Here is a 27,793-nt window from a genome sequence, read left to right as displayed (position 1 = left end):
TCACACCTGTAATCCCAGCACTTTGGGAGGCGGAGGCGAGAGGATTGCCTGAGTCCAGGGGTTTGAGACCAGCCTGGGGAACTTGGCGACACCTCATCTCTACAATAAATTAAAAAATTAGCCAGGTGTGGTGGCACATGCCTATGGTTCCAGTTACTTGGAAGGCTGAGGCGGAAGGATTACCTGAGCCTAGCAGGTCAAGCTGTGGTGGCCATGATTGTGTCACTCAGCCTGAGTGACAAAGTAAGACTCCTACTCAAAAAACAAAAACAAAAAAATTACCAGGACTTTGGTCAAGGAAAAGCTTTATTTGGGAAACAAAAACTTTTCTATACCAAAAATTGAGACTATCTTTTTTTTTTTTTGAGTTGGAGACTCACTCTGTCGCCCAGACTGGAGTGCAGTGGCACGCTCCCAGTCAACGCAGCCTCGACCTGCGGGACTCCAGTGATCCTTCCACCTCAGCCTTCCAAGTAGCTGGAACTACAGGCATGCACTACCATGCTCAGCTAATTTCTGATTTTATTGTAGAGATGAAGTCTCGCCAAGTTGCCCAGGTGAGTCTCGAACCCACAGGATCAGGCAATTCACTCACTTTAGCCTCCCAAAGCCCTGGGATTACAGGCTGAGCCACTGAGCCCAGCTGAGACTGTCTTTTTTGCTGCTTGTTTCTTTTAATTAGTTATCTACTCCCTTATGTAAGAAAAGCTACTGGGCAAGGAAAAGCACTTTGTGTTGGCTGTCCACAGTGTAATGACTGTTTAATAAGGGAGCCACCTGTATAACCCTTTTCTCATTTGGTCTCATCCAAAGAAAAAGCCAAGGCACAACTCTACAAGTATCTTTGATTGACCCTGGTTCACTTCAGTTATGTCCGCAAATAAACCATTATTGGATCAAGAATCCCTTCCCACTTATTAGAGACCTCTAAGAAACAGATGCTTCAGGCTAGTTCAAGATAATACAGAACAGATCAAAAAAGAAGATGTGGAATATAAGAAAAAGCAAACAAAGAAAATCTAATAAAATATATGTTTTGCTTGAACAGTCATTGGTATAAATCCCTTATCATTGAACTTTTTGAAAGGCTCTTTCTTTTTACTATTTAGAAATTAAGATACTTTCAGTCGTTTGGCTTCCTCTTCCACATTATCTCTAATGTTCTGTAGTTTTCTGGAGTTCTGAACCAGAGACACTAAACTCTCCTTAAAATCACTAGTCCCATGATCTCTGCCAACATTTTGAAGCTCATCAAACAAAGTCAGTGTCTCTTTGAGTTTGGCCTGAACAATTTTTTGCTCTTCTAATTCTGCAAGAAGGGCCTGCTTAGTACACAATTCAGTCTTATATTTCTCCTGTAACTGTTCAATTTCTTTCTGGAGATGCTGAAATTCTTCTTCATTATAAGGATGTATCTCCTTACATTTATCTTCAGGAAGCAAGATGTTTGGGGGGATACGTAAAATCAACTGCAAAAACAGTTGCTCCATTTTGCTAAAAAGATTATCAAAACGTCCTTTCATGAAGCAAAGAAACTTCTCTGTGCATTTGCGAATCTGGACCGGGCTAATCTCACAGTCTGGGATACCATCCAGCTTCTTCAGAATAACCTGTTCAACAGCTTGCATCACTTCAAATAGATAGTCTTGAAATGCAATATAGATCCTAAGCATGCATGTTTGTGGTGTAAAGCCAAAGAACTGGGCCTCATAGGTCATTGGATCAATAGACATCTTGGCTTATTTTGCTGTGCTATTTCACCTGTAACAAATCTGCAAATGAAAAAAGAAAAGATTTATTTGGATAAAAAAAATTATGAGAAAAGTAACAAATCACATAATAAATAGCAAACAAACATGGAAGCAAATAAAAAATAACAAATTTTCGTTCCTTTATATCTGATGCCACTTCCAGTCTTACAATAGGATACAATATCCTTGCTTTTCTGAGGCCCTTTCCATCAGCCTAAACGCTCCCTTTTCCCTTCCTCATTGTTCATTACCCTCACTTCTGTGACTTTAGCACATAGCTCCATCTTCTGAATTCTGTTATCCTAAACAACTGTGAAGTCTAGTCTAGATAGATGACTTAACCGATGCCCTATAGCAAGGGTTCCTGTCCGTGGCCTGTTAGGAACCAGGTCACATAGGAGGAGGTGAGATTGGCAAGCGAGTAAAGCTTCATCTGTATTTATAGCCATTCTTCATCGTTCACATTACCACCTGAGTTCCATCTCCTGTCAGATCAGTGGTGGCATTAGATTCTCACAGGAGCATGAATCCTATCATGAACTGTGCATGCAAGGGATCTAGGTTGTGCACTCCTTATGAGAATCTAATGTCTGATGATCATAATAAATCAACTGCTTGGGTCAGGCATGGTGGCTCACTCTGTAATCCCAGCACTTTGGGAGGCAGAGGTAAGAGGATTGCCTGAGCGCAGGAGTTCGAGACCAGCCTGGGTCACTTGGCAAGACCTTGTCTCTACAATAAATTGAGAAAAATTAGCTGGGTGTGATAGCACATGCCTGTAGTTCTAGCTCCTTGGAAGGGTGAAGCAGAAGGATTGCCTGAGCCCAGCAAGTCAAGGCTGCGGTGGCCAAGAGCGTGTCACTACACTCCAGCCTGGGTGACAGAGTTAGACGCCGACTCAAAAAAAAAAAAAAAAAATTAACTGCTTTCAGACTCATATCAAAACCCTATCAGTGGCAAGTGAGTCGATGTACTTCAATTATACAGCTGCATCTGGTGGCAGGCTTTAAGTCAGAATCCAACACTTATTTCACATGTGGCCCACCCATTTTTTAATTTACCACTACCGTCTGCACCTTTTTTTAAATGGTGAGTTGCATAATTATTTCATTATATATTACAATATGTTAATAGAAATAAAGTGCACAATAAATGTTATGCGTTTGAATCAACCTGAAACCATCCCATCTCTCACCCCCACCAGGACCGTAAAAAAAATTTTCTTCCATAAAATCAGTCCCTGATGCCAAAAAAGGTTGGGGACTGCAGCTGTCCTAGAGACTCTCTGTTTTTTGAGCATCAATGACCTATATTTCTACCTTTTAGCCACTTGGTTCTTAATTTTTGTAATTATTCTTCCCAACTGCTCCTATTTTTTGACTACAACCTCCTATGCTATTTTTCCAGCTCTAATTCATATATATTATGCATTAATCTTCAAGATTTACAGCCCTCCAACACTCTCTCGCTCTCTCAGTCTCTCCCACTTCACTTCTTTACCTATTCATTTTAGGCCCCAAGATCTATCACTCTGACCACTCCCTTATCAATGTAGTCATTTCTCTTGTCTTCCAACCTAGCCCCACCTAGGCAACTTGGCAAGACCTCATCTCTACAATAAATCAAAAAATTAGCCGGGTGTGGTAGCACGCGCCTGTAGTTCCAGCTACTTGGAAGGCTGAGGCGGAAGGATCGCCGGAGCCCAGCAGGTTGAGGCTGCAGTGGCCGGGAGCTTGTCATTGGACTCCAGTCTGGGCGACAGAGTGAGATTCCAACTCAAAAAAATAAATAAATAAAGATAAGCAAGACTTCTGTGAGATTTAAAACTCTGACATGTTTTTTCAAGAGTCTGGGAGTCATTCCTTTCATATGTAAATACTTGGAAAACAGAACCCTTATCTCCCCATCACTGTGAGAATTTAACTCAGACATCTTTTTCTGAGTAACTATATGCTTGCATAGAAATAAGAGAAATTTCATTGTTCTTTCAGATATAGGCAATTAGCTAAAATAAACTCTTACTTCAATTACCAGATGAATTTAAGACGGACTTCATGAAATAAGTTGCCGCAAATGGTGCAGACAAATCTTATGGGAAGACAAGATGGTGTTGATTTTTTCTAAATTTATAGCTGGACACAGTGGCTCATGCCTGTAATCCCAGCACTTCGGGAGGCGGAGACAAGAGGACTGCCTGAGTACCCAGGGTTCGAGACCAGCCTGGCAATATAGTGAGACTTCCTCTCTAAAATAAATCAAAAAATTAGCCAGGTGTGGGGACACATGCCTGTGGTTCCAGCTACTTGGAAGGCTGAGGCGGAAGGATTGCCTGAGCCTAGCAGGTTGAGGCTGCAGTGGCTGTGAGCGTGTCACTGCACTTCAGCCTGAGAGACAGACTGAGACTCCAACTCAAAAAAAAAAAGGGTGATTATAACTGCTCAACTGTATAAATAGGGTAGAATTTCTGTTTTTTAATCTCATTCACAGATTACCCAGTATAATCTAGGTGTGCTTTATTTAATAACAAAATTGTTCTCTTTTCTGTTTTAGAGAGGATTCTGTGTTGGCAGAATTTTTATTTCCTCACCATTTCCCTGTGCCTACAGGATCAAGTTCAAATTCTTTCAACATGGCTTGCAAGGGCTTTAATCACCTGGCCATTACTAACTTGCACTCTGTTCTTTTTCAGTACCCTACAAAAGTGCATAATTGAGTTGATAATACTTCCTATTTCATGGCACTTTATTTTTGGTCCAAGCTAAATACTCTGCCTTATTTTATTATTCTACCTTTCTTTTCCCATCTTTATTAGTAACCTAATCTACTGTTGTTTTTTTTGTTTTTAAGAGATGGCAGTCTCACTGTGTTGCCCATACTGGTCCCGAATACCTAGGCTAAAGCAATTCTCCCCTCTCAGTCTCCTGAATAGCTGGGAACTATAGAAGTGACCCACGAGGCCTTTTCAATATATGCCTTTTCTTTTTTTTTTTTTTAGTTGGAGTTTCACTCTGTTGCTCAGACTGGAATGCACTGGCATGCTCCTGGTCACCGCAGCCTCGACCTGCTGGGTTCAGGTGATCCTTCTGCCTCAGCCTTTCAAGTAGCTGGAACTACAGTGCGCACTACCACACCCAGCTTTATATATATATATATTTTTTTTTTTTTTAATTGTAGAGACGAGGTCTTGCCAAGTTACCTGGGTGGGTCTGAACCTGCAGGCTCAGGCAATCCACTCGCCTTAGCCTCCCAAAGTGCTGGGATTACAGGCTGAGCCACCAAGCCTAGCCTGCCTTTTCAATATATGTCATTACAAACTCCCTAAAAGATGGACCAACTCTTCAATGGAAAGCATCTACAATTTGCACTCTAAGATTCTCAGGAACCAGTGCCTCAACAGTTTCCATTAATCCTGAACCACAATCCCTACCCAATTCTAATCAAATCTCCTCACAGAAAGACCAACCTTAAATCAAACTTCTAATTCTCACAAACCCCCGAGCTTGCCTTTCTTCCCTTTGAGACACCACCAAAGCTCTCTTGAGGTGGCGTGCTCCCCTACTACGGTAAGCAATAAATCAGCATTTTTTTTTTTTTTTTTGAGACAGAGTCTTGCTCTGTCGTCCCATTGGAGTGCAGTGGAATAGTTCACTGCAGCCTTGACTTCCTGGGCTCAGGCGATTCTCCCACTACAGCCTCCGGTGTAGCTGGGACTACAGGTGCGCACCACCATGCCCTGCTTAAATCAGCATTGTTTTTGTTGTTGTTGTTGTTGTTGTTGCTGTTTTTTGAGTTGGAGTCTTGCTCCGATGCCCAGACTGGAGTGCAGTGGCCGCTCCCGGCCAGCAGCCTCGACCAGCTGGGCTCCGGCGATCCTTCCGCCTCAGCCTTCCGAGTAGCCGGAATTACGGGCGCGCGCTACCACGCCCGGCTGATTTTTGATTTATTGTAGAGATGAGGTCTCACTGCCCAGGCGGGTCTCGAACCCGCGGGCTCAGGCAATCCACTCACCTCGGCCTCCCAAAGCGCGGGATTACAGGCTGGGCCACCAAGTCCAGCCAACCAGCATTGTTTTATCAACAGGTAGTGAAGTGATACTTGGGGGAATTTCTTCTGGAATTACCCATTCATTTCCTTTCTAAAAACCACTCTCTTCAGACTTTTACTTGGTTCCTTCCTCATATACTACCAGATTTGATTGTCACTCCCTTGTTCCAAAAATCTTTAGTGCTTTCTTATGACTCACCGAATAAGTACGATGTTAACGTCTCCTGCCATGACCTGGCTACTCTTTGTTCCAACCATACTGACCTATTTTCTTTTTCTTTTTTTGGAGTCGGAGTCTCACTCTGTCACCCAGACTGGAGAGCTGTGGCACGCTCCCGGCCACCGCAGTCTCGACCTGCTGGGCTCTGACGATCCTTCCGCCTCAGCCTTCCAAGTGGCTGAAACTACAGGCACGCGCCACCACGCCCAGCTAATTTTTTGATTTATGGCAGACATAAGATCTCGCCAAGTTGCCCAGGCTGGTTTCGAACCCGTGGGCTCAGGCAATTCTCTCACCTTCCGTCTCCCAAAGTGCTGGGATTATTATAGGTGTGAGCCAGCGCGCCCACCCGACCTACTTTCTTTCCCTCAAGAAGGGGTGCCTTGGCTAGATGTCCTTCAAGGGCCAGTTCAAATACATTTCCCTGATGAATTCGCTCGTTCGTTTTTTATCTATTTATTTATTATTCCCTCACAAGTAATCGAGCAAGAATTCCCACCAGGACCTCTCTTCGGGCACTGACTCATCGACTTCTACCGCCTCATCCTCTCTGCTGGCCTTAGAGTTCCTGAGGGCAGAATGAGTCCCGCCCAGTCAGTATCTGCAGGTTAAACGCGACGAGTTTAGCCAACAGCTGGTGACCGCGCTGGACAGGACCCAGAAGCCGCAGAGGAACTGCTTCCGGCCGGCTCCCGGTGCATGCCGGGATCTTAGGCTCGAAGCCTGCAGCCGGGTTAGAGAGACCGACCCAGCGGGCCGCTCCGGCTCTCCCGCGAGGATGCCTAGTCCGGTCCCACCCCTTCCCGCCCTGCCTCAGACCAAAGGCATCCCGTGGCACTCACCGCAGCGACCATGAGGTTGAAAAATTCATCCACACAGCGGTTTCCCGCCACCGCCTTTAAACCACTTCTATATGCCAGAGATAGGCGACGAGGTTGGCTCCCCAAAATTCCGACTGATACGTGCCTCAGCGAACGAAAGCAAACGCGGGACGCTATCACGCCCCTGATTGGCTGGCTGTCGGATCGGGCGGGGCACGTCAAGTAGTCACAACGAAGGGCCGGGCGGGAAAGCTCGCTGTGGCTTGCTGGGATTGGCAGAAAGAACCGGTACTTACTTTTTTCCCTCGACGTTGGTGGGTAGAGATGCAACAATGGAGCGCTGCGTAGACGCAACTCATGATTGGTGCGTGTACCTGCCTTAGAGCGCTCGGGATTGGTGGCTGACCAATTCCGCGGTGCTGATTGGATAGCAGCGGATGGGCTAACTGGGGTTGTGCTTTGAGCCCCGCCCCGCCGTCTGGGCCTTCTGGCGGAAGGGGAAGTGGGGGCTGGGGGGGAAAACTGGCGGCGGCGGGGAAGATGGCGTACCAGAGCCTCCGGCTGGAGTACCTGCAGATTCCCCCCGTCAGCCGCGCTTACACCACTGCCTGTGTCCTCACCACCGCCGCTGTGGTGAGCAGCCGAAACGCCACCTTCTCATTATCCAGGCTGGATATGACTGGGTCTTCGGGAAATGGATATTTGGGCCTCGAGGAGGCTCCGAGGGGCTGGTCCCAGGGGGTGGGTGGAGGCGTGCAGGGCTTACTCTGGGGTTTGAGGTGGCACCGAAAATGCTTTTTCGGTGACCCGAGAAGGGAATGCTGCTTCATGAGGGGGTCAGGTCAGTTTCTGAGCCGTGAAGGCCGGACTTATAGCGGGTCAGGACTGCGGGAGCCGCCCACCCAAGATATGTGTCCGAAAGCTCTGGCGTTGGCCGGGTGATACCGTGATCGCTAGTGAGAAGAAGGTCCGCTTAGTGAAGAAACTTGGATATTGAGGAAAGCAAGCTGGAAATTTTCGAAGGGAAACGGCTTAAAATAAAGAGGATCTGTGAATAATAAGGGGCTGACCGGGGGCACCCAGATTTAACCGTGGCAGGGTCTTGAGTCTCCGTTATCTCGAATGGGTTGTGTTGTTTCACACACTGTTTAAGGTGGTGCCCACGTGATGGGCAAATTCGTAGCAGCTGTTCTTGTTCTGTGTCTAAAGTATCACCACCTGTTGGCCTCCCATGCCTTGATGCCAAACGCAACTATTGCAACATGAAACCACCTTTTTTGTTAGATATTGAGGATACAGAGAATCCTACCAATTCTTGAGAATTCTTTACCAACCTCTTTCCATGGCCTAAGAAGAAAGGCTTAAAAGAAATCAGGGCCGGGCATGGTGGCTCACGTCTGTAATCCCAGCACTTTGGAAGGCGGAGACGAGAGGATTGCCTGAGTCCAGGGGTTCAAGACCAGCCTGGGCAACTTGTCGACACTGTCTCTACAATAAATAAAAAACAAAATCGCCGGGTGTGGTGGTGCACACCTGTGGTTCCAGCTACTTGGAAGGTTGAGGTGGAAGGATCATCTGATCCCAGCAAGTCGAGGCTGCGGGGGCCATGAGTGTACTATTGCATTCCAGCCTGGGCGATAGAGTGAGACTCCTACTTAAAAAAAAAAAAAAGAAATCAGGCTAAGTGACTGAATTGGAAATTGCTGCACCTGTGAGTCCTTTGTTGTAAATGATGAAATTTTGTTTCTTGATTGATTTGCCTTAAGAAGTTCTTTTTCTATTTCAGCAGTTGGAATTGATCACACCTTTTCAATTGTACTTCAATCCTGAATTAATCTTTAAACACTTTCAAGTAAGTGGTTTATCATCATCGTGTTTCTTCTTTTTCTTACTGTGTAGTAGCAAATCCAGTTATGTCCTATGCCAAAAAAGAATCCAACGGGGACCTTTGATTATAAGTCTTATTGTCGGGGTGCACTGATTGATAGCCTGGTTGAACTTCAGAATCACTTAGGGAACTTTTAAAATATTCTCAAGCTTCTCATCAAGTACCAACTCAGAATCAGCAAGGGTAGGACTTTTGTTTTGAAGTTGCCTGCATTGTTTTGATGTGTCCAATTTCTGTATTTGGGTATCACTTGTGTAGAGTTACTATTATAGTTTAAGAGGAGACTGACCAGCTAGCTGCTTAGGAGGTGTCTCATAGTATGACCTTATTTTGTCCATTCACCACCCATCCACCCACCTCTTTGGTGTTATCACCATGGTCCAGTTCAGAAACTCTATTCTGTTAGTACTTCTAAATTGATCCATTGTAGGATTTAGAGTCTTTAATACTCAATGATCTATCTCAGAAACAAAGAACAGAGTACCACATGTTCTCACTCATAAGCAGACTCTGAACATTTACCATAATACTATAAGAAAGGGATTGGCAGTCCTGGGGTGAGGGACACAACATCATTAAGTTGTCCTTGATTTCAAACCAAAGTCAGGATCAAAAGGAGGCCCAAACTTTACCTGTAAGATGTCCACTTGTGTACCTAATCCTGAATTGTACCACACATCATTAAAATGGAATTTTTTTTTAAAAATTGATCCATCGTCCAGGGATCAGATCATACAAAACTCCAAAAGACCAACATTTACAACATATTGGTTGATTAGATTACAATGGGAGATAGTCCTTTACAGTGATAAAAATGTTAAAAGAGAGATGTATTTTCCTGCTCCAGGGTGATTATACAGGTTATAGTTGGAGTGGGGAAAAGACCAAAAGTAAATGATTCTGCTTATACACATGCAGAATCTGTCTCAAATGTGTTTCATTCACTTTATATTCATTAAACTCTAGCTTCCCTTTGAAAATGCAGCTTTTATGTAGCCTTCTTGTATTTATCCTCTATTGTTTTAGAGCATCTCAGATCTACTTGCAGTTATTCTTATGCTTGTCTCCTCACTAGGATGAGGACTCTAAATCTGGGATGCAATTAATATACAGAGCTGAATTGTTTCAACTTTAATAGTTACCAATTCTCAAGAATTTAATGATGCATAAGGCAGTCCTGTCATCTCTTGTCACTGTCTTCTTCCTTCAATACTATGCTCACATGGCCTTTGCTGGACACTGTAGTCTTGCCTCCTACTAGCTTGGTTGGCTTGACTTTTTCTGGGGATACACTCTTGGTGACACTACATTTGTATTCAGAATTGGGAGTTCTAGATTAGAGACCAGAGTCTCCATCTACAAGCTGCAGGTCTTTGGTAAAGCCATTTTAACCCTTTGCACCCAGAGACGTCTTGCAGATCACCTACCAGCAACTTAGCTGTGCTTTCTTAATCACTTCATATTAAATAGTATAGCGTTGAAACCAATTTTTTATGTAATGAACTTTGGCTTATAACGGAATTTTGGACATTGAGGAACTTATTTATGACAAAATCAAAATTTTATGTCTTATATTTTTCTAATGTATGGTAATCTGTGAAAGTCACTGACATGACTTTCTGAACATGCATTGCAGGTTCATTAATACATGTTGTGTATTCGTAATTTGTTTGACATCTTCTGCCTGGTGTTTTTCTTTTTGGGGGGGGGATAGGAGTCTCACTTTGTCACCCAGACCGGAGTGCAGTGGCACGCTCATGGCCACCACAGCCTCAACTTGCTGGGCTCTGTCGATCCTTCCACCTCAGCCCTCCAAGTAGCTGGAACTACAGGTGTGTGCCACCATGCCTGGCTAATTTTTTTTTTAATTTATTGTAGAGACAAGGTCTCGCCCAGTTGCCCAGGCTGGTCTCGAACCCCTGGGCTCAGGCAATATTCTTGCCTCAGGCTCCCAAAATGCTGGGATTGCAGGCTTGAGCCACCACGCCCGGCCATGCCTGATGTTTTTCTATTCAAGCAGACGATACAGTCTCATTTTCTTCCTCCTACATTAATAGTATGTAATTCATTGTCCAGTCCATGCACCACTGTGAATGCACTTAACACATTCTCTTTCTACTTAATGCCAGCTGATATTTTTTTATGTATATCTCAGTATATATTCCATGTCTTCATTTGCTTTTTTCATGCAATTTGGATGGTAAACTTCAAGGAAACATACCTTTTGAAAAATTTGTGCTGGCATAAGTTTGTTCTGTATAATCATCAACAATCTCTTTATGTGCCCTGAGAGGGGACATCCTAGTGGTTTGCTTGATTTATGATGCCCACCTCAGAGTGGACAAACAAGTGCAAAGGGTTAAAGTTATTTAAGTCTTTTAGTTTCTTTATCTGTGAAATGGGAGTGAAGTCCCAGTCTGTTTGTCTCATAAGATTATTAAGATCTCATGAGATAGTAGATTGTGCTAAAACACTTAAAAATGTTAAGTACTCTACCATTGTGAGTAGTTATTGTGGGTGTGAATGGGTTGGGTAGGGAAGGGTATATCAGAGTTTTCAAACTTTTATCTCCCAATTAGACTCTTAATTATTAGTTCTTATAGGGAGTTGACCATTTGTTTACACTAGAACTTGAGTATTTACCTTAGAATTTTCTTTCCTCTGATGTTTCTGACTGCCTAATGTAGAAACATTTCTTGGCAGTTTATATTAGATCCCTGAAATTGTTCTCTGGTATCTCAGGACTATCTGTTACATTGTGATACTACATATATATGTATATATATGAATGCACTCTTGTCTGTCTTTTTTTTTTTTTAGTTTAAACAAGCATTTATTTCTGACAGTTCTAGAGGTTGGAAGTTAAAAGAGGGAGGGGGAATGAGAGAGGCAAAGGGAGTGGGTGGTGGAGAGGAGGAGGGCTCGGAGAGGGAGAGGGAGATTAAATGCACTATTTTCTATTCTGCAAATTAACCAAGTCTTTCCATCAAACTTTCTCTATAATTTGCCTGACAATATTGTGCAGGCTTTCTTTAAGACAATCACGATCTAAAATTTTCTGTTCTATTCATGATCCAAATGATAATCTTTCAGACTTCTGGCTAAAAGCAGCACAAAAATCCGGTGTCAGATTGCCTGTCCCAGTTTTTGGTTCAGAAAAGAATATTACACTGCCCAAGGTCTTAAAACCATCATAGTCATAGAATGTCTCTTTTGTCATAATATGGAAGTGTTTCCTGCTAATTTATTTTACTTAATCCATCTTTCCTGTGTGTGTGTGTGTTTTTTTTAAACAGATATGGAGGTTAATCACCAATTTCTTATTTTTTGGCCCAGTTGGATTCAACTTTTTATTTAACATGATTTTTCTGTATCCTTTATTAAGTGGGGTCATCATCAAAACTTTAGGTTTACTTTGGAAACACAGTATTAAGTTGAAACTATTAATCCTGTTATTTATTTTTGGTGCCATCTTAGCTGTAACTTCTGGGTCAATAGTATGTAAAGCAGTTGGTCAGATAGTAATATTTTGAAAGTGTTTGTAGCTGGGCTCGGTGGCTCAGCCTATAATCCGGCGCTTTGGGAGGCTGAGGTGAATGGATTGCCTGAGCTCACGGGTTTGAGACCCACCTGGGCAACTTGGCGAGACCTCATCTCTACAATAAATCAAAAAAGTTAGCCGGGCGTGGTAGTGTGCGCCTGTAGTCCCAACTACTTGGAAGGCTGAGCGGAAGGATCGCTGGAGCCCAGCAGGTCGAGGCTGTGGTGGCCAGGAGCATGCCACTGCACTCCAATCTGGGCAACAGAGTGAGACTTCAACTCAAAAAAAAAAAAAGAAAGTGTTTGTAGGTCACTGTTCAAATGGGAGATGTTAGCCATAAAAAGATAGTATTTCTGTCCTTAAGTTGCTTACAGATCTGATCAAGGGAGGGGAGAAGTGATTTAATTAACACAGCAGGTGCAAAGTGGTAAAAACAACCTGAATATAGTAATTATTCAGTTAGCAGAGTTTGGGAGTAGGTTCATGAAAAATGGGGAACTTGATATCTCCTTGGTTCTTAGTTGCTGGTTCTACTGTCTGAAAAGTCAGTGTTATATCTACCGGGCTTGTCTTGTTGTAGTTGTCGAAAGAGGAAGAGCCATGCTCTAATCAAATGGTAATTGAGGCCACTGAGCAGGACTTTCCTCTATCCCAACCTCTGGATTAAGAGGAGCATTATAGTTCAGTTCATTTGCAGTGAACGTAGGGAATCATTGTAGGGGTGAAAAGATACTTGCCCTAGGATGGATTCCTCTGTCTCCTATATAATGTATCATTCTGGTAAGTTTCTAATAAAGTTTCTTCATCATACTGCATCTTTATTGGCTGTGGTATAAAGATGCTTAACTTGCCAGGCCTGGAAAAGTAGTTTATCACACAAGACTTCTTGCTGGTAATTTCTTCCAAGTTGGGTTGTAGAAAAACAAAGGTAGTGCAGATTAAGGTGTGGCTGAGTGTGGGAAAGATAATACAAATTTTAGAAGGCTTAGGGAACTGGAAGCATGTTTATGCAGCATCTGGATTAGTTCCCTAGCCAGGGACAGTCTGTAAAATATGGTGCTTACTTTTGAGCTTTCCTAAAATGCTTGGTAAAAGAAGAGTAATCACATTACCACTCAAAATAGAAGTGAAGTCTTGACTTCTTACAAATAATGTGAAGTCCAAGTGTATTTAAATGATAACATTAAATCTTACTTTCTTCATATTTGCGTACTTGACATTTCTTAACTTGGAACTTAGATATCGTTACTGTCGAATGCTAGAAGAAGGCTCTTTCCGAGGTCGGACAGCAGATTTTGTATTTATGTTCCTTTTTGGTGGACTCTTAATGACTGTATCCTTTAACAAACAGGAAAATGTTAAAGAACACCTTGTGTCTTCCTAAAAGTGTTACTTTGTTTCCATGATTCACTAGATATTCTAAACAAACAGGTAAAAGTAGACCTCTAGATTTTAGCTTCAGGGCGCTACCATTTATTTTACAGCACATTTTCTATGACAACTTTCCAAGCCTAGAGTTCAGACAGGATGAGCAAGTCGGAGGAACTTTTAACCCAGGTGGGTTACTGTTGGGCATCTCAGTTATATCATTGTTGATGAGTATACTTCACTTTTAAGCTAAGTTGGTAAGACATTTATTTGGTCACTATCAAAACTGGTAAATTATAATTTTTTAAAATTTTGATCTGTATAACAGATTTGGATGTAGTACTATCTGATGAGGTGTTATTCCTACTGGCTTTATTCACCTCTATATAGGTGTTAATGGTGAGTACGCTTTAATTATTCATCAAAGAATTAAAATATTTTTCAAAGAGGTAAAAACTTCATGAAAGCAGAATATTTGTTTGAAGTAGTTGTAATCCAGATGTTTTACCTAAGCAGGTTTTTGCCTGATAAACTTTTTTCAGTCCTTTATTCTGTTATAAAAATGTAACTGCTTCACTTTCCCAATTTAGACTTTTGTTGGAACACAGTATTTAGTTTTCTTGTTTAATCTTCCGTAGTATGCTTTTAATGCTGATGTTTTCCTTAATGCTATCTGCTAGCTTTTTGGTTTGTTTGTGAGCTTAGTTTTCTTGGGCCAGGCCTTCACAATAATGCTCGTCTACGTGTGGAGCCGAAGGAACCCATATGTCCGCATGAACTTCTTTGGCCTTCTCAACTTCCAGGCCCCCTTTCTGCCCTGGGTGCTCATGGGGTTTTCCTTGTTGTTGGGGAATTCAATCATTGTGGACCTCTTGGGTAAGCGTCTTCTCACTACTTTTTAAATTATTTACCTGTAAATTTATTTTATCACTATTTTTAGTGATTGTCTGGCCTTCATGCATAACTGTTGTAGGATTATGTCATAGTTACATCTCAAAGACTACAATATTAGTTCATTAATTTTTAATAATTATACTGACGTCCTGCCGGGCTCGGTGGCTCAGTCTGTAATCCCGTGCCTTTGGGAGGCTGAGGTGAGTGGATTGCCTGAGCCCACGGGTTCGAGACCCGCCTGGGCAGCGAGACCTCATCTCTACAATAAATCAAAAAATTAGCCGGGCGTGGTAGCGCGCGCCTGTAGTTCCAGCTACTTGGAAGGCTGAGGCGGAAGGATCACCGGACCCCAGCAGGTCGAGGCTGCGGTGGCCAGGAGCGGCCACTGCACTCCAGTCTGGGCGACAGAGTGAGACTCCAACTCAAAAAAAACCCAAAAAAACAAAATTATACTGACGTCCTAAATATAAGCAATTTATGTTGCTAGGTCCACTTATAATAGTAATTTTTGGTCCTTTCCCTCATCCTTTATTTCTGGTTGACTCTAGGTATTGCAGTTGGACACATATATTTTTTCTTGGAAGATGTATTTCCCAATCAGCCTGGTGGAATAAGAATTCTGAAAACACCATCTATTTTGTGAGTATTTAACACTAGGTTATGTGTTCCATGCAGTCAAACCAGGACAGGGTCCATGATCCATGTTTTCTTGGGCTCTCCTAGCTCCTAGTACACATAGTTGTTGTCAATAAATATTTGTGGACTGAGCAATCTGGTTGCACTTTAGGAGCACTGGGATTGGGTAGGAGCACACAGTGCCAGGGTTGTGGCAAGAGTGAGATTAGTAGGCTCAGGATGTCATGTGGTGGGGTGCGTAACTTGGTAGTCGTGCCGGATAACCACTAGAACTTCCTGACCCTGGATGAGCCTGCTGGTTTTATGAAAGCTGCTGTCCAAGGTTAGAGAGGTAAGGTAGCAAAATGGGCAAAACTGATGAAAATTTCTAGTGGTGGAATTTTTGGCCTACCAAGCAAGTGGTTAAGCTAAGCTGTGAGGTACAATAGAAATAACTCTGGATGGAAGCCAGGTGTAGCTGTTCCACTGACCAGCCATATGATTTTAAGCAAATCCTTTCCTTTTTTGTGCTTCAGTTTCCCGAGATAGAGCTTTGATTTATAAGACCTTTCTACTCCAGAATTTTGTGTCCTTGGGAAATACTACATTAAAAAGGGTTCACTTGGGAAAAATGTGTTTTGGTTACAAAATGCTTCTTATAGAATAGTTAAGCAAAAAAAAAAAAGAAAGTAAAATCATAATCCCTCCATTTAAATATAGCAGTGGCTACCACTGTTGACTTTTTGATACATATTCTTCAGTTTTGTACTGTGTACTTTTTTTTTTTAAGTTGGACTCTCACTCTGTCATCCAGGCTGGAGTGCAGTGGCATGCTCACAGCCACCGCAGCCTCTGCCTGCTGGGCTCAGGGGATCCTTCTGCCCCAGCCTTCCAAGTAGCTGGAACTACAGGCACACACCATCATTCCTGGCTACTTTTTTTTTTTTTGATTGATTGATTGTAGAGATGAGACCTTGCCAAGTTGACCAGGCTGGTCTCGAACCTGTGGGTTCAGGCAGTCCTCTCACCTCAGCCTCCCAGAGTGCTGGGATTATAGATGTGAGCCACCGCACCTGGCCAACTGTGTACTTTTTTAAAATGTTGAACAGCGGCAACCCCCCTGGGTCCCCTCCCACTGTGGGAGCTTTTCTGTCCTCTCAATAAATCCTGCTTTCAAAAAAAATTAAAATGTTGACCTGGGTATGGTAGCATGCACTGGTAGACCTAGTCACTTGGGAGGTTGAACCCAGGAGGTTGTGGCTGCAGTATACTATGATCATACTAGTGGATAGCCACTGCTATTCTTGGGCCGGGCCTTTATAATAGCCACTGCATTATAGTCTGAGGAACATGGCAAGACCTTATTTCTTTAAAAAAAAAAAAAAAAAAAATTGCTATTTCTAATTACTTTTTAAACTTAATGTGTCATAATCATTTTTTCATAATAAATGTCTTACAAAATATTTTGTCTTACAAAATATTCCAGTTATGGATATACCATAATTTTACTAACCCCTTGTGGATGAACATTGACATTAGTTCTTTTCCTTTCTATAACTAGACTGGTGAATATTCTTGCAGCTAAATCTACATATATCCATGATTATCTTTTAAAGGATAAATTCATGGAAGTGGAATTGCTATTTTGTTGCCAAAATGCCTTCCAGAATGGATGTTCAAGTTACATTTCCACCAGCAATGTGTAAAGTTCATTATCCCACCCCTTTATCAAACAAGGGAGATATTTTATATACCCTTTCCAACTTTTATAACTGTAGGATAATATCTTACTGTTTTTTATGGTTTAAAAAAAATTTTTTTTGAAACAATTTCATACCTGCAAATTACAAATACAGTAAAAGAACATTTTCCTCTGGTATTATAAAGTAATTTGTCAGTCGAATCCCTCACCATTCCCCTTAATATGTGTTTTCTATAAATAAGGATATACTTCTATATAGTCAAAATCAGGAAATAAACATTAGTATTCAGACCCAATTCTAGTTTTGGCAGTTGTCCTAATGTTCTTTTTTTTTTTTTTTTGAGTCACAATCTCACTTTGTCACCCAGGCTGGTGTGCAGTGGCACACTCACGGCCACCACAGCCTTGATCTGCTGGGCTCGGGTGATCCTCCTGCCTCAGGCTTCCGAGTAGCTGGAACTACAGGCACGCACCACCATGCCTGACTAATTTTTTTATTTATTATAGAGTCGAGGTCTCGCCAAGTTGCCCAGGCTGGTCTTGAACCCCTGGACTCAGGCAGTCCTCTCACCTTGGCCTCCCACAGTGCTGGGATTACAGGTGTGAGCCACTGCTCCCGACTCTAATGTTCTTTATAGCAAAAAAGCCAGTCTAGATTCAGGTGTTGTATTTTGTTATCATGTCTCTTTAGCCTCCTTCAGTTTGGAATAGCTCCTCAGTCTTTCCTTAACTTTCTTTCTTTTTTTTTTTTTTTTCCGAGTTGGAGTCTCACTCCATTGCCCAGACTGGAGTGCAGTGGCCACTCCCAGCCATCACAGCCTTGAACTGCTGGGCTCCGGCGATCCTTCCGCCTCAGCCTTCCAAGTAGCTGGAACTACAGGCGCGCGCTACCATGCCCGGCTCATTTTGGATTTATTGTAGAGATGAGTCTCGCCAAGTTGCCCAGGCGGGTCTCGAACCTGCAGGCTCAGGCAATTCACTCTCCTCAGCCTCCCAAGGCATGGGATTACAGGCTGAGCCACTGAGCCCGGCTCTTTCCTTAACTTTCATGACATTGACATTTTTGAAGATTATGAGCCCATTTTGTATAGTATCTCTTAATTTGGGTTTGTCTCATGTTTCCTCACATATAAGTTCAGGTTTTGCATCTTTGGCAGGAATATCAGAGAACTGTGTTTTAATAGCATAGGATTTCAATTTGCCATATTGGTCAAAATGGTGGTAATCACCCCACATGAGTGATTCTAACTTTTTTCCTTTTATATTTTTCTTCCCATATTTTATTAAACTTAAAGATTTTCAAATTTAAAATTTCCAGACTTAAAGATTACTTAATTAAGGTTTGTTTCAAACATCTCCACCGTAAAATTACTTTTTTTCTTTTTGTAGTTAAGTATCTACTGAAGAGTTACTTTGAGACTGTGTAAATATCTTTCTCTGTATCAAATTTCAATTCATTTCTTTTTTTTTTTTTTTTGAGTTGGAGTATCACTGTGTCACCCAGGCTGGAGTGTGGTGGCATGCTCATGTCCACTGCAGCCTCAACCTGCTGGACTCAGGCAATCCTTCCATGTCAGCCTTCCAAGTAGCTGGAACTACAGGCATGTGCCGGCTAATTTTTCTTGATTTATTGTAGAGATGAGGTCTCATCAAGTTGCCCAGACTGGTCTTGAACCCATGGTCTCAGGCAGTCCTCTCACCTTGGCCTCCCAAAGTGCTGGGATTATAGGTGTGAACTACCGCGCCCAGCCTTCAATTCATGTCTTTAAATTTGTATGGATTCATTGGTTTATATTTTATTCATGAATTATAATCCCTTATTATCATTGTTTATTTTGACACTTGTATTGGCCAGTTGGGAACCCCTTCATACTGTCTTCTAAGTCCTTTTCAACATAATTCCATCATATATATGTATGTATGTTTGTGTATATATATATTTTTTTAAGAGACAGGGTCCCACTCTGTTGTATAGCTTATTGTAACCTCCCGATTCTTGGGTTCAAACATTCCTCCCATTTTAGGCTCCTGAGTAGCTGGGACTGTAGGCAAGCACCACCATGCCCAGCTGATTTTCTTTTGAAAATTTTTTGTAGAGTCAGAATCTGTGTTGTTCAGGCTGTTCTTGAACCCCTGACCTCAAGTGCTCCTCCCACATCTGGTTCCCAAATGGGCTACTACTTTTTTCTTTTTTTTAGCAATTGTTTTCTGGCCCAACAACAAGATATACCAAGCTTATCTTATGTTCTCCTTGACCCACTCCTATAATCAGCTATTTCTTCAAGGAGCCCTGGTTTTGTTTTAGTGGAGAATGGTATTTAGACACCAAGATTTGGATGTCAAACATATTCATTGCTATTCCCAGATCCACTCAGTGAATAGAGCAGTAGAATTATATGTAGGTTTAATAATATGTATATCATAAAATATATAGATATTTTAGCACTGTTTTTTTAAACATGGGTACCTGGGTTTATACTGATAGTCCCAGTTCTAGTACAACTTCACATGAGTCATTCTAGTTTTTTCCTTTTATATTTTTCTCCCATATTTTATTATGAAAATTTCCAAACTTACAGAAAATCAGAAAAAATAGTACAGTTAGTTTCATTTACCCACCACATTGATTCTAATTGATATTTTACTATTCTTGCTTTTTACATACATATCCCTCTATCCAGCTTTCCAATTCAAAATGTGTATTCCATGGTGTGCATACTCAATTCTGTGTATACTTTAGCATGTATATCATTAACTAGAGTTCAGTATTTATATACAAATCTTAAGTGTATCAATTGATGAGTTTTGCTACGTGCGCACAACAGTGTAACTATCAAGACAAGGAGAAGTTCCGACTAGAAAGTTCTCTTATCCCCCTTCCCTGTCAATCATTGCCCTATCTCCCAAGAAACAATTGCTATTCTTATTTTGTTCCTCCAGAGATTAGTTTTGTGTGTTCCACAACTTCGTGAGTGGAATCATACAGTGTGCATGTACTCTTTTATGTTCAACATGTTTTTGAAACTCACCTATGTTGTTATATGTATTAGTGATGTTCTTTTTCATTGCTGAGTAGTATTCCATTGTATGAGTATACCATCTGTTCTTTCCACTGAGTGAGAAACATGATTCCTATCACCGTTAATATATTTACTTACCTAATTATAATATGTAACCAGTCTCCCATCATTATCCCCCTCTTCCCCATGTCTTGCTCATCTCACTTGTCAGGTTCCCCAGGCCATGCTCATGGGGATGCCCTTCTCACCCAATTCAGGCTGATAGTCTCATAAGGCCACTTCCATGTTTGCATGACCCAGCTGGGCTCTTGGCTTCTTAAACCAAGCTGCTCCTCCCACCTCCATCCTGTTTTGGGCCACTTGGACTCTACTCCCCTGTATGGGCACCTACTTTGTTCTGCCCCGCCTAGTGTTTGGGCAGTAAAATGGGTTATACTTTCTTTTGGTTATTGTGAGAGCAAACATTTTCATGTTATTGACCATATAGATAGCCTTTTTGAATTGCCTGTTCAGCCCTTTTCCCATTTTTCTATTGATATGTTTTATTTGTTTTTTTGTTTTTTGAGTTGGAGTCTCATTCTGTCACTCAGACTGGAGTGCAGTGGCCGCTCCCGGCCATCGCAGCCTCGACCTGCTGGGCTCCGGCGATCCTTCCGCCTCAGCCTTCCGAGTAGCTGGAACTACAGGCGTGCGCTACCACGCCCGGCTAATTTTTGATTTATTGTAGAGATGAGGTCTCGTCAAGTTGCCCAGGCGGGTCTCGAACCCGCAGGCTCAGGCAATCCACTCACCTCGGCCTCCCAACGTGCCGGGATTATAGGCTGAGCCACCGAGCCCAGCGATATGTTTGTTTTTATTGTTAATTTTTAGGAATTTTGAAAGTTCATTTGAATATAGATACTTTTTCTGATTCCAGTGTAAATTAGAAGTTTTTCCACTTTTATCAACTGTGGCAATTACAATTAGAAACGTAAGTGCAGGCCAGGCTCGGTGGCTCATGCCTTTAATCCCAGCATTTGGGGAGGCCAGGCTGGGAAGATTGCTTGTGTGAGACCAGCCTGGACAACATAGTGAGATTCTGTCTCTACAAAAAATTAACCAGACATGGTGGTGCATACTTGTAGTCCCAGCTACTCAGGAGACTAAGGTTGGAGGATTGATTGGGCCCAGGAGCTTGGGCTGCAGTGAGCCATGATTGTGCCATTGCGTTCCAGCTTGGGTGACAGAGTGACTCAAAAAAGAAAGAAAGAAAGAAAAGGAAGTGTAAATATAAACAGAGGATGCTGCTTTAATGGCTCATTCTTTTTTTTTTTTTGAGTTGGAGTCTCACTCCGTCACTCAGACTGGAGTGCAGTGACATACTCCCAGCCACCACAGCCTTGACCTGCTGGGCTCTGGCGATCTTTCCGCCTCAGCCTTCCAAGTAGCTGGAACTACAGGTGCATGCTATCACGCCTGGCTAATTTTTTATTTATTGTAGAGATGAGGTCTCGCCAAGTTGTCCAGGCGGGTCTTAAACCCCTGGGCTCAGGCAATCCACTCACCTCGGCCACCCAAAGCACTGGGATTACAGACTGAGCCACTGAGCCCAGCCAATGGCTCATTCTTTAATGAGGTTTTAAATCACTATAAAATAGTATTTTTAAAGTCTTTTGGGTGTTTACTATCCCTTCTTATGCTCTGTTGTAATTTTTTTGGGGATTCCTTGTTAATTTTTTAAATTTTAATTATAGTAAAATTCACCTAACAAAATTTACTATTTTAATTATTTTTAAATGTTCGGTGGCATTAAGTACATTCATATTGTTGTGCTACCATCACCACAATTCATAGAACTCTTTTCATCTTGTAAAACTAAAGCTCTGTACTTAGTAAACAACTCTCTATTCCCTTTAGTCCTGGGCAACCATTCTACTCTGTCTATTTTGTTCCTATGAATTGGACTATGTTCTTAATATAAGTGAGATCATACAGTTTTGTCCTTTATTTTTATTTTAAATTTATTTATTAGAGATGGGTTCTTGCTATGTTGCCCAGGCTGATCTTGAACTCCTGGGCTCGAGCAGTCCTTCCACCTCAGCTTCCCAAAGTGTTAGGATTGCAGGCGTGAGCCACCATATCCAGCCAGTATTTGTTCTTTTTTGACTGGTTTATTTTACTTAGCGTCATTGTTCATATTATAGCATGTGTCTTAATTTCCTTCCTTTATAAGGCTGGATAATATTCCATTATATGTATATACCACATTTTGTTTATTTATTTATCTGTTGATGGACACTTGGGTGATACCTGGTTATGGGAAGACATTCATGACATATAAGTGAAATTCATGTTGCAAAACAATAGTAGTATAATCTAATTTTTGTAAAATGACATATGTAAAAGTTCTAAAAGAGTAATCAAAACACTAACAGTAGTTATCTCTGGGGATTTTGGATATTTTGCTCATCTATTTCGTTTTTTCTCTACGATTAACATGGATTGCTTTTGTAGCAAAAATTAGTAAAGGAAGTGAAAGCTAATATAAGTATTAAATAATTATGGATACTTTAAGATATGACAGACTGTTTAAATTGGCAGGCACATGTAATGCTTATCCATTGGTGGAAGCCCTGTAGGGAGCTGGGCTTATCTTTTAGTTCTTAGGACCTAAGATGACTCTGGGACTAAATTATACCTGTTGCCTGTCTTTTAGGAAAGCTATTTTTGATACACCAGATGAGGATCCAAATTACAATCCACTACCTGAAGAGCGGCCAGGAGGCTTCGCCTGGGGTGAGGGCCAGCGCCTTGGAGGTTAAAGCAGCGGTGCCAATAATGAGACCCAGCTGGGAAGGACTTAGTGCTACCCATTAGGATTATTTTATCCTGTGCAAAAGTGTGGACACTTTTGAAGCTTGGCAGATTTTAACTCCAGAAGCACTTTATGAAATGGTACACTGACTAATTCAGAAGACATTTCCAGAAGCTTGCCAGTGGTTCCTCACTACACTGGTACTGAAGGTGTAATCTCTTGGAGCCAAAAAAACTGGAGAAATGAATATCCTGCCACCTCTAACAAGTACATAAGTACTTGAATTCTGTGATACAAGGCAGAGCTTTTTCTTCCTCTTTTTTGATAGAGGAGGCTATGGTGTAAATGGAAGTTTCAGAGAGGGCAAAATAAAACTGAATTCCATCTCTCTTTCACTGTTTTAAAGCTTTGTGTGTGATCTTTTAAATTATGATAATGTATTCTAGCTCCTGCATAAGTCTGAGCTCAGAGCAGTTTCCATGCCTGCTCTTTCTGTGTCTTCACAATTTTCAGTGGGATTTCATTTCAAGATTGGAAATACGTGGCTGTTATGCTGTGGCTGTATACATTTTACTAATTCAGAATGTGAGCTTTCATAAGAAGGTTTATTTCTGACATCCAGATAGTTTACTCTCTATCTGGGTTTCACAAAAAAAGTTGTCATCATGGAAAAAGCAGGGGGGATGGTTTTTATAGCGTATGAATTCAGCTATAGGAAAGTCAGCTGTAAGCAAAAAGCTAATGTGGCATCTTATTTACACTGCTACATTTCTCTATTAAGAAATATCCAGAGAAAAACTGGTAGTGGCCACAATTTTTTTCTGTTTTTTTAACTATAGGAAGATTTTCATTAGCTCTGGAAAACAAGAAAGAATGCTGACTTTGGAACCAGGTGAACAGATATCAGCAGGCATATGCTCCTCCCAGGCCTTTGGCTGGTTAACATTTGTCATTTGCTTCATGAAGAACAGAACTTTTTCAGAGCCAAGTACCTGGATTACCTTCCCAATCAGGTAGAAGTTAGGGTACACAGAATAGACATCTGTGTTTCACTAAATACTAGCTTATAATCTTAAGTCTTCCCTTGGGTCCCAGAAGGTTTGCATTTATACTGTTTAAATAACTCAGAGAACCCAGAAGAGTGAAAAGGGCACCCCTAGGAAAAAGATGATTTCAAATTGCTTTCATAAACAGGGTATGAACATAGGGCCCTTTCCCAAAACTGGATTGTATCTATAGTAGTTCAACCTTGGTAACTTTCCAGAATGTGAGATTTTCCTCAGAAAGATAGATATAAGCTTATATTAAACATAATAAGCATCCTTAGTGGGAATTTTCAGATTGTTTTTGAAGTGAGAAGTATTTTAGTGTCTTTAAATGGAGTTGCACAAGTAATGGAATTTAATATAAGTATTTTACATGTTGCTAGTAACTTTGAATATATTTGTTGTAATTTTATGGAATTTGGGTCAATGGGACAGATTTTTCCCCTAGGTGGTTTAAAAAACTTTTTAACGTTTAAATGCCAATTTTAGAGTGTATAATCCTTATGGGATTCTTAAGTTTTATCATATCTTGTTTTCAAGAAAGCTTTATCAGTGACTTTTAATAGAGGTTTTTTTTGTTTGTTTGTTTTGGGCTTCTCTAGTTTTATTTCTTCTCTCTGAATTAACTTTGAGTTACCCAATTAATGGAATTGTGGTAAAATTTTAATCCTAAATTCTATTCACTGACTGTTCATTTAAGTAGGGAATATCTGTACACTTTACTGACTAGGTAAAACAGGAAAAATTTTGAATGTATGACCTAAAGGCAGTTGGTTATGGAATTTTGATTTTTGATTTTATAAAATGTCAATTTCTCGAGGTAGGATGTGTCCTGGGCATTGGTAATTTCAATTACTGACCTCTTGTCAATTTGACTAGCCCCACAACCACCATTTCTAGCTCTGTGTTGCTTGACAGGATTCTTGTGCTTGCCTGGACATAAGGAAATGTCCTCATTTCCCCCAACTTACCTCTCAGTCGTGATTCTTCCAGAACACACTTCCTTTTTGTATGTAAGTCAACTGAAAGTGAGATTTGATATACGGAATTTTGTGACCAACTAACCTTACAAATAATTTGAGGGATTCCTGGATTCTACTAGTAATACTGAAAAGCACACCTAACAAAGGCCTAGATTTTTGTTATGGAAAGACAGTATACGTTCATTTAAAAATAAATGGACGTGGACATTGCATCTCCCTTGGAGATACATTTTATATACATTTTGGTGTGTTTTTTCACTATGGATTTCTATTTGTTTCTCTCACTTGTTCTTCTGTGTCACTCTTATGTCCTAATATCTTTCATACCTCTTGTGTAGAGCACAAGAGTTCTTGAATCTTAGTAATGAAACCCTGACTCTGTTTCTGGGGCCTCTGAAAACGAGGAAATACTGGAGTTATTGCCATGTTGGGTAACAAGCTTCCTAGAATTGTCACCTATCCTGGTGTTTTATGTTGTTGCTATGTTTTCCTTTGACAGGTGAGCTTCATCTGTGTTAGTCATGACCCTGCCATTATTTCTTGTGGTCTGCATGATATCCCTAGGCTACTTAAACATATTTTATGAGTTTGCATTAAAGCGGTTGAACTTTGAATGATCAAGTCACTTCTCTGCTTAGAAATCCAAAGTGACTTCTTAGCAAGCCCTTATATCAAATGCATACTTTCTGAATTTTTTTGAACCTTACTCCCACTTAACAGGAACCTCAATTTAAGTCTTTTAAGGCCTGGCTTTGTTCCTGACTTTTCAAGAAATTTTGACTCTAAGGCCTATTTTATTGTCTGTCTTCTTTAAATCCCTATAAAGCTTCAAGTCTGTATGACACTCTTAACACCAAATTATATATTGTCTTGTACTGTTCCTAGCTGGTACATGTATATTAGTCTTGTCTCCCCCATGAGAATGTAAGCTCCTTAAGGGCAGGGACCATGTCTTGATTTTTGTATCCGCCACAGTGCCTAGCACAGTGCTTGGCACATGGGTGCTGAATAAATACTTTGTTTATTGATCAGCAAACTATTATCTGGTATTTTTAATTATAAAGTAATTAATGTGTGCATGCAAACTTGGACCTAGTTACTGAGGCTTGTGATTGTCTCCACAAGTGAGATGGAACAGAACTGAACATGATCAAGGGCAGTGGTTTGGTGGACACACAAGCCAAAGTGACCACCAGCTGGTATGGTCATGGTTAGACCAGATAGTTAAGTCCACAGAGCATCCCACATATCAATAATAAACTGTGTCTGACACTTCACCTTTCATAGGAAGAGCCAGGATGTTCTCTGCATATGATAAAGCCAAAGTCAGTGAACCACTAGAGACTTGGAGAGAGAGAGCAGATTTTAGGCTACTAATGGGAAAAATGTGGGCAACATGGCTTGATGCATATATGAAATGTAATTTTTGAGCTCTTTGGTCCTCTTAGCTTTGAAGCTGCAGAGTAGCTGGGTTATTAGGCCAGAGATGTTATTGATGAGTTGCATACAGATAAGTTACCTACTTATGTGCTTTCTTTTGCCTGTACCATTTTTTAACAGTAAGCCATTATTTGAAAAGGACAGATTTTCACACGGAAAGCTTTACTGTTGACTTTTATTGAAAAAATTGGAAGATAACAGACCTGCATGACGGTCATTGCTTAGAAATGATTAGTGGCTATACTAGAGATGGAATGTGCTCTATGATAGATGGTTTCTCCTGTTTATATTACCTAAATTCTTGTAATCATTTGAAATAATGACTCCACACTAGTTTACTTTGGAAACCACACTGGGCAGAAGGACTGGTAATCCATCTTTTACTTTCTGAAGGTTCACAATTTAAGAACATTTAGTTATTCCCTTGTAGTTTTGGGTTGCCGTTCTAAATATTTAAGAGTAGGAAGTGAAAATTTGTCAATTTATTCTTAAATACATGTCTGCTATGGATTCCACATTTTCAGTAATCCCTGGTCACTGCTACACTGTTAGCAGCAAGAGGAAAATTATCTCTGACCTGGAAGAAAGGGAAAGGAAAATTTTTAACAGGCTCCCATATAGGGTGAATTTCATGGAAATGAGCTTCAGAAGATGTCCTTCAGGTAGGTTGAAGCTTATAGTGTAGTCTCTGGAAACCGCATTTCCTGAATGCAAAGAACTGCCTGCAAGCTTTCTTTTGTTGTTGTTTTTTGTGGTGAATTAACAAACCATCCAAGAGCTTTCAATTTAGGAGGGAAAGTTATACCCTATTTTTGATAGGATTTCTGAATCTTGTCACTGACTGGATTGCGTATGATGGGGCTAGAGAGCTGTGTGGAGAACTTGAAAGTGGCGGGGATGAGGAAAAGGAAAGGTAAAAGACAACTGCAGCTTCACTGAACTCTTTCTCTACTGAAGCAGGCCACATCCATTGGAACAGTCACTTTCTGAGGAAAATATATGATTGTTGTAGAAACATAAATGTGCTTTTCTGTAACACAAGAGGATCAACAGTATCCTTTTCAAAATTAAGATTTTGTGATATCTGAATAGCTGAATGACTTAAATCTCAGAAGACTCCGTTTCAAGTGTAAGTTAAGGATAATATCAGCATCTAACTTGCAAATTGTTTAGAGGATTCAATAATGCAAATATTTGTGTTTCTTATTGATTTTACAGAATTAAGTACTTTCCCTAGAAGAGTGACTATTATTGTGGACAAAGAAGGGGAAAACAAGTGTTTACTGAAATGAGTGTTAATAAAACAAAACAATTTCGTTATCCAAGACTACAGCCCCACGGAACCAGACACCCTGTTTTGCTCAGTTGTCGCTCCGGGCTTTTTTCTGGTCGTACCTCGGACTCTTCTTTTCCCGTCCCCAGGAAGTGAAAGACTTCCTAAACCTCCAATGCTTGCTGGGAGTTGCAGTCCTTTTCCTAAAAAGCTGGGGGCAGCCGTGAGGCATCGGTGGTCGCGGGGAGCCGCCCGCACGTGGCGGAGAAGGGGTGGTGCGTGCCAGCTGTCAGCACCTGCGAGGGGCAGGAGCTGCCGGCGCTTGCGCCTCCAGTCGCGGTGCCCTCCCGACATGCCGGAGGAGGCGGGCTTCCCGCCCGCCAAGAGATTCCG

The 27,793-nt window shown here is 41.3% G+C and overlaps 2 protein-coding genes across 5 annotated transcripts; one reads left to right on the top strand and one right to left on the bottom strand.

Annotated features, from left to right (window-relative positions):
* Positions 1-933: 933 nt before the first annotated feature.
* MIS12 (MIS12, kinetochore complex component) lies at positions 934-7,156 on the bottom strand. The gene is made up of 2 exons (XM_008061997.2): positions 6,858-7,156; positions 934-1,772 (listed from the first exon to the last, which is right to left on the bottom strand). Exon 2 carries the CDS (start codon positions 1,731-1,733, stop codon positions 1,113-1,115), a length of 621 nt encoding a protein of 206 aa, XP_008060188.1. The 5' UTR covers positions 1,734-1,772; positions 6,858-7,156; the 3' UTR covers positions 934-1,112.
* A 173-nt stretch (positions 7,157-7,329) lies between these two features.
* Positions 7,330-23,057, top strand: DERL2 (derlin 2). Of its 4 annotated transcripts, none has more exons than XM_008061986.2 (7): positions 7,330-7,469; positions 8,623-8,688; positions 12,021-12,094; positions 13,505-13,598; positions 14,314-14,509; positions 15,076-15,166; positions 22,560-23,057. In XM_008061986.2, exons 1-7 carry the CDS (start codon positions 7,377-7,379, stop codon positions 22,663-22,665), a joined length of 720 nt encoding a protein of 239 aa, XP_008060177.1. In that variant the 5' UTR covers positions 7,330-7,376; the 3' UTR covers positions 22,666-23,057. The 4 variants fall into 4 exon arrangements, with proteins under 4 accessions (XP_008060177.1, XP_021569955.1, XP_021569954.1 ...); XM_021714280.1 differs by having other exon boundaries at positions 15,076-15,170; positions 22,560-22,700; XM_021714279.1 differs by having other exon boundaries at positions 7,373-7,469; positions 8,626-8,688.
* Positions 23,058-27,793: the final 4,736 nt, after the last annotated feature.

This window comes from Carlito syrichta, unplaced genomic scaffold (assembly GCF_000164805.1).
Source record: "Carlito syrichta isolate Samal-C Ts95f unplaced genomic scaffold, Tarsius_syrichta-2.0.1 Scaffold95853, whole genome shotgun sequence".
Lineage (NCBI taxonomy): Eukaryota > Metazoa > Chordata > Mammalia > Primates > Tarsiidae > Carlito > Carlito syrichta.
Note: the sequence above shows the minus strand (reverse complement) of the source record. Positions and strands in the feature narration are given on the sequence as shown.